At 31.9% G+C, this 15,204-nt stretch overlaps 1 protein-coding gene across 2 annotated transcripts in view; it reads right to left on the reverse strand.

The window, feature by feature from the left end:
• Positions 1 to 11,102: 11,102 nt before the first annotated feature.
• LOC143253648 (RUN and FYVE domain-containing protein 2-like) overlaps positions 11,103 to 15,204 on the reverse strand; it is an 80,736-nt gene continuing 76,634 nt past the window's right edge. For both annotated transcript variants that reach the window (XM_076507844.1, XM_076507845.1), the window contains one exon: positions 11,103 to 12,480. In XM_076507844.1, coding sequence (XP_076363959.1) covers positions 12,343 to 12,480 — 138 coding nt within the window. In that variant the 3' untranslated portion in view covers positions 11,103 to 12,342. The remainder of the gene's footprint in view (positions 12,481 to 15,204) is intronic.

Here is a 15,204-nt window from a genome sequence, read left to right on the forward strand (position 1 = left end):
CTTGAGTGTCTACTTATGTTGAATCTGTGTGTATGACCTCCTTTTCCACCTTTCAGCTACTTATCCAGGCAATATTGATTTTGTTAGGTCTGTTTTTTCAGACTTGCTATGTTTTGTGAACAGTTGTCATATTGTATAATTAAAATTTCCACTTGTATATTACTGTATGAAATTTAATGAATTTAAAACTCTACTTTTATTTTCTTATATGTTTTCAAGCTCTTCATCCTTGTTTATTATGAATAATTTTAAATGAAGTAATATGGCTTATGTTGACACTTTAATTACACAAAGATCACCTTTGTATGGCTTATGTTTCAGTGCAGAGTTGTATGCATGCTGTCTTGGCTTGAGTTATGTAGAGACGAAAAAACAAAGTTAGTTTTGATAGACTTACTACTCCTAGAATTACTTAATGATAGACCACACTCTAGTTTTTTCAAATTAATATCAAGGTGGCATTTTCATCATAACAGTCTTTGAGCATTTTTCTTTGCATATGGCTAGATTAGCCTCCTGTGCTGCCTTTGAGCCCTGTATTTTACACATGGCTTTTAAACATTCCATCAAAGTAAGGGATGTGTGTCCAATGATGGAAACTTTGAGAAGAACAGTATGCTAATAGTCTACCCAGGTTAAATCTGGATTGATAGAATGGATGTGTAGATTGCTGAGGATCTATAGTTGTTTTAAACTGGCTGGTGTTCGAATTTTTCTCAGTATCTATTACACAGTGATGATCAATTATTGTGTTTAAAACGGAAAAGAAGCTGTTGAACCTCAAACAGATTAAGTATAGATATAAATGTTACAAATAAAACAGATACATTTGATTTTGAATTAAAATAACTTTTGAGATGATATCCTTACTGTTCACATAGAATAGCTTGATTAATCGCATGCTTTTTTTAGATTTGCATACCACTAGCCATGAGATAACTCCCACCAAGAAATAACTTTTTAAAGTTAATTGCACGAGTGCATGATGCTTTTGTTTGTTTAGAATTAAGCACAAAACAACACAATGTGCTATCTGTGCTCTGTCCACTACAGCTATCGAAACCCAGTTTTTAGCAATGTTAGTCTGCAGACACACTGTTGTGCCACTGAGGGGCATGCATGATGTTATGTATTGCCATTTATCCTAGAAATGTCTCTCATTTATTATGTCACATATTACAGTTTGCAATGGCATGAAACTATAATTTTAATTTAGAAGTTAATGTCAATATATGTGAAATTTATGATAATTGTTAACAAGATTGATACACACAATTTTCTATCTCAACACAAATATATTTTAATATAAGAAAAACAATACAATTAATAATAATGGTTATTACAAATAAAAATGTATATACAAACTTACAAACAGTCTTTTATCTCAGTGATGTCGAGAAACCCACTTGTTGAGAAATTTATATGCAAAAATGGCTCGTTTGGGTTGAGAAAATATTTTACATAGAAGAGCGAACAACGTTTCGACCTTCTTCGGTCATCGTCAGGTTCACAAAGAAAAGAGGTAACTGACCGGAAGCTGACCACATGTTTGAAAGGGGTTGTGTAACTGTGTGTCGAAATGTAGAGGGCGGTATTAGATGTTTGAATATATAAAGGAATGCCTTTATACCTATATTAATATAATAAAATAAATAAAATTATATATTCAAACATCTAATACCGCCCTCTACATTTCGACACACAGTTACACAACCCCTTTCAAACATGTGGTCAGCTCCGTCAGTTACCTCTTTCTTTTGTGAACCTGACGATGGTCAAGAAGGTCGAAACATTGTTCGCTTCTTCTATGTAAAATATTTTCTCAACCCAAACGAGCCGTTTTTGCATATAAAAGTCTTTTATCTGGTCTGAAACTGAAGGTTTTAGTGTAGTATGCAGACACTACTTTTTCATCATATAATTTAATACCCAAAAGTGTTTTGAATATTTCTAAATTCTGATTTATTGAAGACAAGATGAAACAAGCAAGGCAAAAATAAAACTTTAATGAATACAAGGTAATAAGAGGGTAAGATGTATGAGACCTTGCTAGCAAGTTCTGGTTTTATAAAAGCAGAAAAATTCATTTCTGTAACTGATCAATTAGAAAACAGACAGTAGTATCAAGGAAATACCTCTGTTCCACATGACAACTACAAAGTTGTACTCTACACATAAGATGAAGTACAATAAGTTATCTGACAATAAGTAATGTCTTGGGTTTACTTTCTGTAGTCTGCCCAGTCAAGGACACCAAAATAGTTTTGATTGGTCATGCACATTGCATGTTATTTATTATGGAATGGGTAGTTGATGTGTGTCTTCAATTCATCTAAGATGCTATTCTTTCTTGTACTTTTAAGGAAATTTAAGCTAATAATTTCTTCTGAATTTTAATAGAGAGGAAATAAAGTTGAGAATGAGAACAGAGTAACTCCTGTTACTTCAGATAAATTGTTTCTGTTAAATGCTGAATTCTCTCCCTTTTACACAGGACATTTTACAGGAATTCCTGAGATTTATGCTCTGTCGTTTCATCAAGACAGCAGAACTGTGACTTGGTCAATCTCAAGCAGATTGAGCTTGAATATACAGGAGGAAAGAATTGCCAGTCATGAATTTACTGAATTAGACCATGGTGGTCTGTACAGTAAGCCACAGAGATCAGCATCTAGCACTGGCTGTTCCCCTTTACTAAGTAATTCTTTCAGAAATCTAGAAATTGTTAGGGACAAAGTATGGTGGTAGATCAAGTTATTCAATCTACTTCAACTCACTTAACAGAGGTATTCTCACACTTACAGCATAAACATTGTCTTCAGTCACAACCAACACAACATACTGTGGTCAAGCAAGGGGTTTGAGTAGCTTTTGAGGGAAGATACCACTGCTATAGTAATATGTTCATCAAGGTAGGAGTTTAACATTTAGCAGAATGTGGGTATTCCAGCAACTAGAGTGGAGCCAACCCTGTAATGATCCAGGATTCACCATCATTTTTGTGGAATGATGTATTTGATGTTAGGTTGGCCTTATAACACCCATCAGGAAGTGACAAGGTAAATTTATTATGCCTCTTATTATTTATGGGATCAGGAGAGGGAGATTGAAATTTCTTCCTAAAATATTTTTCCAGGTATATGGAATTTCTGAAATTAGGAACAAATGACACAGCATCTGGTACTTAGTTTGGATGGACTAGGACCATATCCTATATAATATTTGAAACCTGACCAGCTATACAGCAGGGAAACCATTGTTTTAGTTACATCAGCAATTAAACCTAGTAAAATCTGAGTAATCTATTGGATATAATTCAAAGTTTGGAAATATGATGCCCATAAGAGCTGAGGTGTTTACTTGTATGTTAAAGAATATTCCAGCATGGTATTAGTCAACTAAAAATACAAATTGGTGTATAAATTTGTTAGGCACAGGTTTTTGTCAGTACAGATGCTTTAAAATTACTTAATCTCAGAGTGCACTGTTTTAGTCAATAATTACAAATGGTGGTTAGCTTACAGAGGATAGAGACTTTCACTCCACATAAATGTTTGTACCATCAGTAAATATGCAAGAATTATAAGAGCAGATCTTAAGTGCTGACATTTTAAGTTTTCTACAAGTGAACTGTAGCTTTTGTATAAATAAATAAAATTTCAAACATGTACAAGAACTAAATGCTTTTTTTCTTCCTTAAACCATGACATTCAAGAGGCCTGGGCATGGCCATGCAGTTTAGGGTGCTCAACTCACAATCTGAGTGTTATGCATTTGAATCACCAAACATGACCTTTCAGAATGCTATAATGTCACTGTCAATTTACTATTCATTGGTAAAAGAGTATCCCAAAAGTCTTTCAATGCTAAATTAAGGATGGCTAGTGCAGATAGTCCTCATGTAGCTTTGTGCAAAATTGAAACCAAACCTTTACTTAGGAGTTGTCATGATGTTGAAAAATAAAACATATTCACTGCTGGTGATTCTACATGTATTGTGCACAGAGAAATTGCTGATAAACTGAGGAAGATTGTTAAATTATAGAATCATTTGAAGTTTAAGTGAAGTATGTTTCCTTAGGTGTAATTAGGAACAAAATATGATGTGCACTTTTTGTAATAAAAATGCTGTTAATGTTATGTAATACATTTGTTACAATCTAAAAACATTTTGTGTGTTATTAAAAATTTCTTGTAAATTTTGTCTAAGTCTTTCAAACTTTAATGAAAACCATCATAATAAACAAACTAAGATGCATTACTTTTGCTATTATAGTTTGTGTGAAAACTAAAAGAGGAATGTTAAGAAAAGCAGCCATTATGTAACTGAAAAAAAGAGAAATACTATTTCTTCTATATATACAATGTTTAAGACAAGTGTAATTTACAAATTATCAAAGTATAAACATGTAAAATAATTAATATTAACTATAATAGAATAAAGAGAACTTCAGAAAGAATGATGAATAAGATATTAAACAGTTATCAGTTCCTTTTCTTCTGCACTTTTTTGTATTTATTTACTTGTGAGTATAATCACTATTTTTTGGACCAGCTGTATATTCTTTCAGCAATTTCTTCATAATCATTAAATAACTTTTAATTTAACTATTTAATCCAAATTTTCTTTAAAGAATATAAAATGTCCCAAAAGCACATTCTGGGTGGATTTCTTAATGTCAGATTTTATGTAGGGCTGGATTGTTTACAGTATGTGTCTGTGACTTGTTGACAATAAACAAAGGATCCAGATTTCAAAATAACATTAAAACAAGTAAAATGTACAAATGTTCATTACTGTGTGAGTTATTACAACTGTAATAAGCTTTGGAAGCTTTAAATAATTCTTTTCATCAAAATCCACACAGACTGGTTTAGACATTTCCAAATACAATTTGACAAGACAAAGTATTTTTCCAGCTCTTTTATTACAACTAACTATGATAATTTGACTTTATAAAGTCTCCACTGTAAATGTTAGTTACCACACATGTATTCAGAGCTTTAAATAATTCTCTTTTTCTGTCAAAAGTCCTCAACGACTGGTTCAAGTACACTAGAATATAAATAACATGAAAATTTATTCTTTCTGCTCTGTTATTACAATACAATCATGGATAATTTCATTTCAAAAATCACTACTATCTTTATTGATCTACATATTTGATGTATATTTAAATCCTGATCGAGGTCTTGAATATTTTGCACACTACTAGATGTTATGGTGCGATAGTAACAATTACAAATTCATAACTATTGAACCACACAATGAATGATTTGTAAACAGTTATATAAACAAAGCTGCAATAAACTATTATTTCTACACATAACTCTTGCATTAAACAGAAATAGTTGTGTATATCTAACAATAAGCCCTTCTTAAAGAAAATTATTTGCAATATACAAAGATAGTTTTCAATTCATGCATAAGTCTACACCAACATTTGCAAAACCTCATAGCTAGACTGGTAGTTTTAGAAGCACAACACCCAACTCATAATCTTTACATTGTTGATTTTGCAAAGGAGTAATGGTCTGCCTGGATCATGAACTCCTTCCTGTAGGAGTATTTCTGGAGTTTTCTGATTGAAAATATGATGGTCAGATACTTGTTCAATCACAGAGTAGCTATTCTCACTAATCAACATCTTTTTACTGAGGAATGTTACATGAAACAGTCTATGTGCTCTACAGAAATACTGCTCTAATTCCAATGTCTGATCAGGCTAAATGATGAATAATTTGTTGAAGTATGGAATTCTAAGGACAGATAAACTTCTTAATGTGTACTTCAACTTCTGGAATGCCATCTGGTGCAGTTGTTCCAACTTTACCTTCTTGGGCTGGTCTTTCTTGGTTAGGCCAGTTAGTAGTTCAGCAACTTCAACATAGTTTGGGATGGAGTTTCTACAATATTTTAAAACTCACAGAAAGATCTGACATACTGCTTAGTTGTCAGAGCTGATGCATCATGCATATGGGATAGCTTTTCCTTTTTCATAGCTTTTGGTTGTCTACCTTCTGTCCAACAAAGTCCAGTACAGAATAATAGATGTAGCACTTGCATGGCTTTTTGGCAAGATCTGCTATCATCATTTGCTCAAAAAGTTCCCTGTGTTTCTTCAGACAGTCTTCCAATCTGGTTAAGTGGGTCAGAATGTCATCCATATATTGCTCAGTGTTGGTGGTTTTCTATAATATCTTCCTTGTCATGTGGTTCAATGTTGCTGCTGAATTGACCAACCCAAATGGCATCCTGTTGAACTAGTAGCATCTCTGGTGTCACATGGGCCATATTTTCTTTGTCTCCATTGGCATCTGTCAACAACCATTACTAAGTTCAAACTTTGTAAAGAACTTGGCCCCATCTAATTTCACTATGACAGCCTCTGGATTGCCCATAGGTTTGGAGTTGATGTCACAAGGTCTAGCTTCTGGAAATCTGTGCAGAAGCATTTTGAGCCACCTTTCTTCATAATTACCACTGGTAAACAGTATGCCAAATTTGAAGGCTTAATGAGTTGAGCTTCTGATATTACCTTGACTTCCTGCTTGATTAGGTCTCATTATTTTGGGCACCTGGTAGGACTTAACTTTAACTGGATCTCTGATCATGGTTAAAATCATGTTGCACAAGATCTATCTTTGAAGACCTCTGCATACTGGCACAGTAGGTCTTGTAGCTGTTTTTTCTGCTTGCCAGTCAGTTTTTCATTGATGTTAATATCTTTCTATGTCTCATCTCCACCCAGTGGTTTTAGGTTTATTATTCTGTAATAAAGTAACTCTCTTCTGATTCTGCAGCTATAACAGCCATAATTGCATTGTCTATTTATGCCTTAATAGCTGCACCTGTTAGGTCATCTTTCTTCTCAAAGTACCTCTTCAACTGATTGGTATGATTGATCATAGTCTTTCTATCTGCTTTAAACATTATAGTTCATTCTTGTTAACACTTCTTGCACTTCAAAGGTCTTTCCCACTGTAGGGCTACTTTGTTGTTATGGGTAGCAGAACCAACCTTCTGTCTAACCATAAAATGTTGATCCTTGGCCTTGTTGTCATTGAGGTGCTTTCAACTGCCTTGAGCTGTATAGACTTTCTCAATTGAGTTCAAATTGTCTTTAGTCAGTTTCTGAGGTGTAACATGTACTAATATGTATTTCTTACTTCCGACTCTTTTTCTGCTATACACAGTTCTTTTAATATCTACATTGTATCTTATACTCTTCCACTTTACATTAACTTGAGGGGTGGAAATCTTTTACTCAGTTATGGGGACCTTTCAGTAAGCAAATAACACTGCTTGCTGATACTTATCACTGTCATGTGATCTCTCCTAGCACGTTTTCTTTACTACTGTGTGCAATATAAGATATAATGAAGTTTGTAAGAGAGTGAACATGATAAAGATGTGCCAGGAAAGATCACATGAAAGTGACAGGTATGCACATTTCCTATCATTGAGTCATAATTTCTCAGTCAATAATACATGGTAATGAACATCTAGCTACACTAATGGAAAAAGTGCTTTTGCACTATCTTCTCTTAACTGTTATTTTAAAATTGGCACACAAATTATATAGTCCAGTTAGATCACTCAGCATTGTTACTCTTTGTCCCTGCCACTTTAATATTTTCACCTAGAAATATATGAATTAGATAGACTGTTGGAATTTATTTAGGTTGTAGTTTTATAATTTACTGAATTATATATTAATGTTTTAGGATGCATATTTGAAAGGTTTAATAATTTTTCTGTACATAATAAACAAATGCCTATTCGATTTACAAGAGAGAGTGTAATACATGAATGCCATCATGATGTGTCTATGACTGAAGTTTCCAACCCCACTGTATGCAAATAATAGCTGGGGACATCCATTGTGATAAATAAAAGTATTAAGGATAATAAAATTATTAAATTAATTATATGTAAAACTTAAAGACATGCAAAAAAAGATATAAGATTATTTCAACAAATATTAAAAGGTGTGTATATTTTTCATGTCTTAATTTTAAACACATTATTGTAATGTACTATACCTATAGACTATATAGTATAACTTTGACAATAACTAAAGCTGGTAATGTCAGAGAGAAAGTGAAAGAAATACATATTCAACTTATCTTTAAAAAGGACTTTTGATAGTCACTTCAGAGGATTTAGGATTATTCTATAAATTTCAAAAATATATATGTAAAAACGGCTGATATGGATTGAGAAAATTTTTATGTAGAGGAGCGAACAACATTTTGACCTTCTTCAGTCATCGTCAGGTTCACAAAGAAAGAAAGAGGTAACTGACTAATAGCTGACTACCTGTTTGAAGGAGGTTGTGTAATTGAGTGTAGGAATGTAGAGGGCATGCTTAGATGTTTCATTATATTTATTAATATATGTATAAAGGTGTTCCTCTGTATTGATTTATTTTGGGCTTGAGTTGTTGTATAAGTAAGACTTCTTTAATTTTGCATGTTTATGTTTGTTTTTTTGGTCATGTTGTGTTCATTTTATTTGCAGTGTTCGAAAAGGTGTGAAGGTGACTTTTTGTATTCTTTGAATCTGGTTTCCAATTTTCTACTTGTTTCTTCAATATAGAAGTTGTGGCAGTTATCACATTGTATTTTATAAATAATGTTGGTGTTGTGTTTGCCAATGTAGTTTTTATATAGTATAGACCTTAGTTTTGTGCCTGGTTTTTGACTGGAATGTCATATTTGGTTACTAGTTTTTGCCAAATGTTGGGAATATATGGTATGCAGCTGTATATGGCTTTGTGATTTTTTAAATCTTGGGGTATATTTACTTTTGTTAGTTGATTTTTCTTTTTGTCTAGGTGTGTGTATATAGTGTTTTCTACAGTTTGTGGAGGAAAACTTGATGTTGATGAAGTTTTATTTTGTCTAATTTGTCGTTAATTTTACATGGTGAGTGTAGTTTTATGGCTGTGTTTATTTGGTTTCTTAGTATGTTGAGTTTTTGTTTTATGTGCTGAGTCCAAAGGAATGTGTAGTCCAGTATGGGTGATTTTTTGGTGGATTTCTGTTTTAAATTGTGTATCGGTTTTTGTAATTTTGAGGTTAAGAAATGATATTTGATTGCTTTCTTTCTGTTCACATGTGAAGTTAAAGTTGAGATGTATAGAGTTAATGTGATTGAAAAAATTAAGTATGTGTTCTGTAGATATGAATCCTGCAATTGTTTCTTATACATATCTGTACCAGTATAGTGGTGGATGTAATGCTGTGTTAATTATTTGTGTTTTAACTTATGTCATAAAAATATTGGCTAGAACTGGTGATACTGGTTTGTGTATGCTTAGGTCATTTGTTTGTATATAGTTGTGGTTGTTGAACATGAAGTTTGTCTTCATTGTGGTGAATTATATGAGGGTTGCTAATTGGTTGCTGGGTTAGGGTCTTGGATATAGAGTTCTGAGGCTATCTTGCAGGCTTCAGCGGTTCTGTAAAGAGGGATATAACATCGAATCTGGTCATTAAGGCTTTATGATTAAGTTGATTAAGATTAGAGTTGAAAAGAGTCTTTGATGAATGGGCTGGCTGATGTTACATATTTGGAGAATGCCCATGCTATGTATTTACCAAGATTGTAATTAAACAATTCATATGTGGACATTATTGGTCCACAAATTTCAAAAAAGTATTTTTTATACTTATACTGTTTTGTTGGTTATGAAAGAGGTTTCTTGGGTACATTCCTGTAAACTTTGTGTTTACAAAGATTCTCTACCAAATAGCAAATAAAAACAATCCTTTTCTATTTTTCAAAAATGTACCTATATTAATTTTATTTCTGATATTAATATAATAATGTTATGCATGTTATTTTTTACTTTATAAAACGAATTGGAAATAGATAAATAATATCAGCCCATATTTTTCACACCACAGAACATTAACAATTATCTCTTCCATTTTTGATAACATGCTAATAATGCCAGCCTTTGTGTCATTTCATTCTAAAATGTACAGAATTTGATTAGGTCATATTCTAATATGATTTTGGACCACCAACAGATCATTAATCCCCATTGCCACATCCTGTCATGTTGTGTCTGAGAAACATCCATTCTGACAATAGCATTACAGTGTATTATCACAACTGCAAAAGGCTCAATTGTAAGGCTATCATGTCCAAAGCACACCAACCTCATTTACAGGCTTTTCATCTTGTGTATGAGAAACAGTTCCCAAAAGTATACTTAAATAGTCTAATAACCTGTTCAGTAATTTAACTGTTACGTTTTCACATTGAATAATACGAAAAACCATTTCATTCTCCTGGTGTTAAGGTATGTTGATAGTGAAATGTATACTGTGGAAGCAACTTGCATCTTTTTCCCATATGAAAATCCTTGATTATGCTGCACACTATTACACATGTTTATTACACATAAAGCATGTGTCTAGGACAAATGGATGGCTTTTGCCATTAACCTTTATGTTAGTGGGTTCTTACCTGTTTCTAGGTTTGACTTGTTCCAGATTTCTTTCTGGATGGTGCTGGTTCCCCAAGTTGATTCAAGTTTTTTTGTTTATACAATGTTATTACTGCCCATCTTAGAAATCCTAACTGTTCATTGTATACACATCTATATGATATTACTGTATAAGTATTTTGAATCAGAAAGGCTGTTGTCTTCACTTGCCAAAAGTGACCAAGTTTTGGTGGCATCACCTACATATATAATGCTAAAGAAAAACAAAATTCACTTCTGATGCATTTCCTTCTACCACAATTTCACATATGTGATTATTGCATCATATGGTTTGCTGATATGCATATTCAAAATCACTTTAATATAATGTACTTTGTCTTCTGTATAACCATAATTCCTCCCAGTATTGACAATACACTACTAATACCAACCATTGTACTTTTTTGTTCCTAAAAAACATAACCATTATTGATAATATATTAATTCAACTGCTATATCTATCTCTTCAGTGAAAAAACATAATCATTCTCACTTTATGGAACAATCTAACACCAGCTGTTTACATTCTACATTTTTCTCTTCTTACATTATTCATTAGGAATATACCATAACTTCATAATATGGACAAAATGAGACCACTGTTTTTCAAACCTATTTATTTTTTCAGTATTATGTTTTACTAGTACATTATGCAACTGAGTGCTCTTTTTTTTTTTACTCACTGAAATATAAGACCCTCAATATATATTGTAATCAGTATTAGAAATCTGTCAAACCATATTTGTCTTTAAGAATTTTTCTATTCAAAATATTGAATATTTCTAGAAACTTTAATGTTGTATTATTAATCAATTTCATAGTCTGATAAAAATTATTTATTAAATGTAAACACATAAATTCATAAACTGCTCTCCTCACTTTCACTAGTCCTCAAAAAATATTTATGACTAAAGGTTTTGCTTAATAAGTAGCATAGTCTACAGGGTCAGAAAACTATATCTCATCACTTTTGTATCTACAACTCATCAAAATTGTAGGTTTTTATGTTTATGATTGGCTACATTTAAATCTTGAAATAATTTTAGTGATCCAGATTATTATTTTATGTTAGAAGGCATTTATACAATATTTAATTACACTTCTAGTAAAGCACTTTTAAAACCTAAACTGTGAGCAGAAAAGCATACTTTCAAAATCCGATATACCAGATGCTGGTTAAAATTATTTATTTTAGAAATAACATTTTTCAGGGAATAAAATATAAAATATTTAGTTCTCTTGTAGTTTTCCAATAATACCATAAAGCTTGGATTATTCAGAAAATACCAACAACTGACATTTCAATCATGAACCATGCATGAAAAAAAAAACACCATGATGCAAACAATTAACATCAACTGTAAACTTTTATAAAGTACAAGAAATTACCTATAATAGTTTAATTGGACAACTAAATTATAGTTATTATCAAGGAAAACTTCCCTTAAATTACTTCCTAAGATAAAATAAAAATATGAAAAATATAAGACTGAGCTTCTATATAATTTGAGATTGTTGTGAAATAGATTTAAAATAAGAACTTGAGAAACAAAATTGACACTAAAATCTAGATTTCTTTCATCAGTACTAGCTCAAGCATGTTTTAGCTCTAAGCAACTGTGCTTGTAAATATTTGTATGTAAAATAAGACTATCAATTACTTTAAAACATTACAGGAATGTATGCTTGTTCTTCATTTGGCATGTTTGTATTCCCAGTAAACAATTAGATTTTGAACATTTCTACTTTACATATTGAACAATGAATTCACTTTAACTAACACAGTCTCAAGCATTCTCTGAGATTCACAAGTTTTGAAGAAGAACACTTAATAAGATATTTAAGTTGCAGAATATCTCTGCAACAAAAGTGTGTGGCAACCATCACAGACACGAACAGGTTTGGAAGAAGATGGCAAAGGCATGGTATTGTCTGAACAGTTTCTGCAGAATATGTCACCACAGCTACGACAATGGTGCTGTAAAGTATGTACAAACCTTGTATATAACCTTTTGAAACCTTACTAGCTGAATCTAGTTAAAACTTATTAAATACAAATCAATGACAAAATATAATACCAACATAGCTCAACCTAAAAATATATATAGAAATGGAGGCAGAACAATAAAAAAATATGGAAACATCAAATTGTTAAATAAACTGAATGGGAGGAGAACCATGATGTACTAATATAAGATTAAGTATCTTCTAATTTGTTTTCTTTTTTTTTTTTTAACAGAACTCAGCTTTAAATTTTTCTCAAAATTCAACCTTCAAAACTTTAAATAAAATTTAAATACTATTTCTCGTTAATTCATATTGAAAAAAGTACAATTTGAAAAACATTGTAAAAATAAATATGATCACAAGTTTTTTATAAAGGTGAGCCACATTTCATCCATTGGACATAAAATGAATAAAGAAACATAATTAAACAGTAAGTGTACTACTTCTCTGAAGAATATAATTTAAGAGAAGAAGGTCTGAGGCTTTTCCAAGACTCAAAGAAATGTTCTGCAAATATCAAGAGAATAATTTACACTCAAGTTATTCATTAAAGCATTCTCTGTGTGTGTCAAAACATCTGAAACTTCTTTCAATCTATAAAAAACTGGTTTTGTAATTCATAAAACCAAATACAAGCAACCTGGTATAAATCAAAATTACAATAATGGTGTGTCTGAGGTACTAGTAATACATTAATGTTTCACATTATTAGTGATTGTCAGTTAAATGTTAGTCTGAATGAGTCATTACTAGGGACCACAGTTGTTTATATTTATAGTTTTATTGTTAATAAATCTACACTGATTTCAAAATTACATTTGCAACAATAAAAATTGCAAAATCCAGACTCCAGAAAATTCTTTATGGTACCTACAAAGTTATGAGTTAATATACATAAAGATTTAATTTTAATGAAGCATTTTCAATGTTTATTCCTTCAAAATATTTCACTAACTTTCATCAAAGTTGATACTGATTAGATGTCTTATGTTTGTTTATTCCACTGAGTGAAATGTTTTCCTTCTAATCCTAACTGCAATTCAACTTGTGTTAGGAATTCATCTATGTACAGTGAATAAGACATAGCCTTTAGTTAATCTAATTTTTAATTAACAAAAGCAAAAATACTTATAATTTTATATAAATTGTTGTGAAGGTTAGTAGCTACTATAATCATCTAAGTTTAAACATTAATTTGTTAATTTTTAATAACTAGTTTTTATCCCATGTTTTAGTTGCTAATGTGTAGCAGTCTTTAATAAAGTTAACGTCTTCCTTACCCAAAAGCGTATTTTCGACAGATGCTTACTTCTGTATATGGAAGAGTTTAATTCTTAGTGCATCTACCTATGGCTACTTCCCACCTAAAAATCATGTGTTTAACATGAACTGCACCATGAATGATATTATGCAATGACAGCCCTCCATTAATAGGAGGGCAACACAGCCTCCTTCACTGTGATTTCTCTAAACACTTGCACTCAAAAAAACTTCATTCTTAGATGAAGCTAAATGAAAGTGATTGGATAAAGGGTAAGGTGTATATCAGAAGTTTAGTTTCCAAATAAGGGAAACTAGCTTTCAAGATGAAACCTCACCCAGATCAACTTTCTTCACAAAGCATCCAAGGAAAAGCTCATGAAGTGTGACATGAGATGAAATGAGCTCAATAGGGGTAGACCTGTGAAAGACTGCATATTATGTCTACCAGGGTATACTATTCATCATAAGGAAAAAGTCCCAAGTATGCCAATGAACACCCATATATAAGTGTTGGCAAACCAAAAAGATTAGCATGGTCAGCACACATTCAGACTGTACTGTTTGTGTATGACCTTGACTCAACAACAGAGACATTGTATGATTTCAAGCTTTGTCACAGCTCATAATATGAATCACGCATTTAGTGATGGCACAGCTAATGAGTGCACAGCAAAGCATTGGTTTAGGAGATTCCATGCTGATGTCATAAGGCCTGAGCTTCAGGGCTGTCCTCAGACAGCCATTAATGAGGAATAATTATACTTGAATCAGATATCTGCCAAATCATGAGAGAACATGCTGAAAAACATAATGTTCATTAATAAACAGCTTCTCAACGTCTTGAAGCAACTGGTAAGGTGTAAAAGCTCATTATATATATGGTACCTCACAAACTGATTGAAAACCATCAAACAAGATGAGTTGAAATTTGTTTCTTACTCCCTACTCACATCAAAAACGACCTGTTTCTCCATAGGATTGTCATCTGTGATGAAAATTCATTATTTATGACAATCCAGACAGTGGATTAGTTATGAAGAAGCACAAAACCAGCTCTTTGTCCTAAGAAGCTTATGGTCAGTGTTTGGTAGTCATCAAAAGATCTAATACTCATTCTTAAACCCAGAAGAAAAATCACAGCAGAAAAATATTGTTGTGAACTTGAACTTATACACCAGAATTTGTCACAAAAACATTGAGCAATAGTCAATCGCAGTGGATCCAGACTGCTTCATAACAATGCTCAATATCATGTCTCATGCATTACTGTCCAAAAACCTAAAACAATTTAGTGTGAAACTTTACCTCATCTACCATATTTACCCACCTTTTCCCTACAGAATATTACTTTTTTAAACATGTGGACATTTTTTTAAAAGAAAAACGTTTGTAAACTAAAGGTTAATTGAAGGGGTTTTGAATACTTAACTGT

The sequence above is a fragment of the Tachypleus tridentatus genome, chromosome 6 (assembly GCF_004210375.1).
Source record: "Tachypleus tridentatus isolate NWPU-2018 chromosome 6, ASM421037v1, whole genome shotgun sequence".
Taxonomy (NCBI): Eukaryota; Metazoa; Arthropoda; class Merostomata; order Xiphosura; family Limulidae; genus Tachypleus; species Tachypleus tridentatus.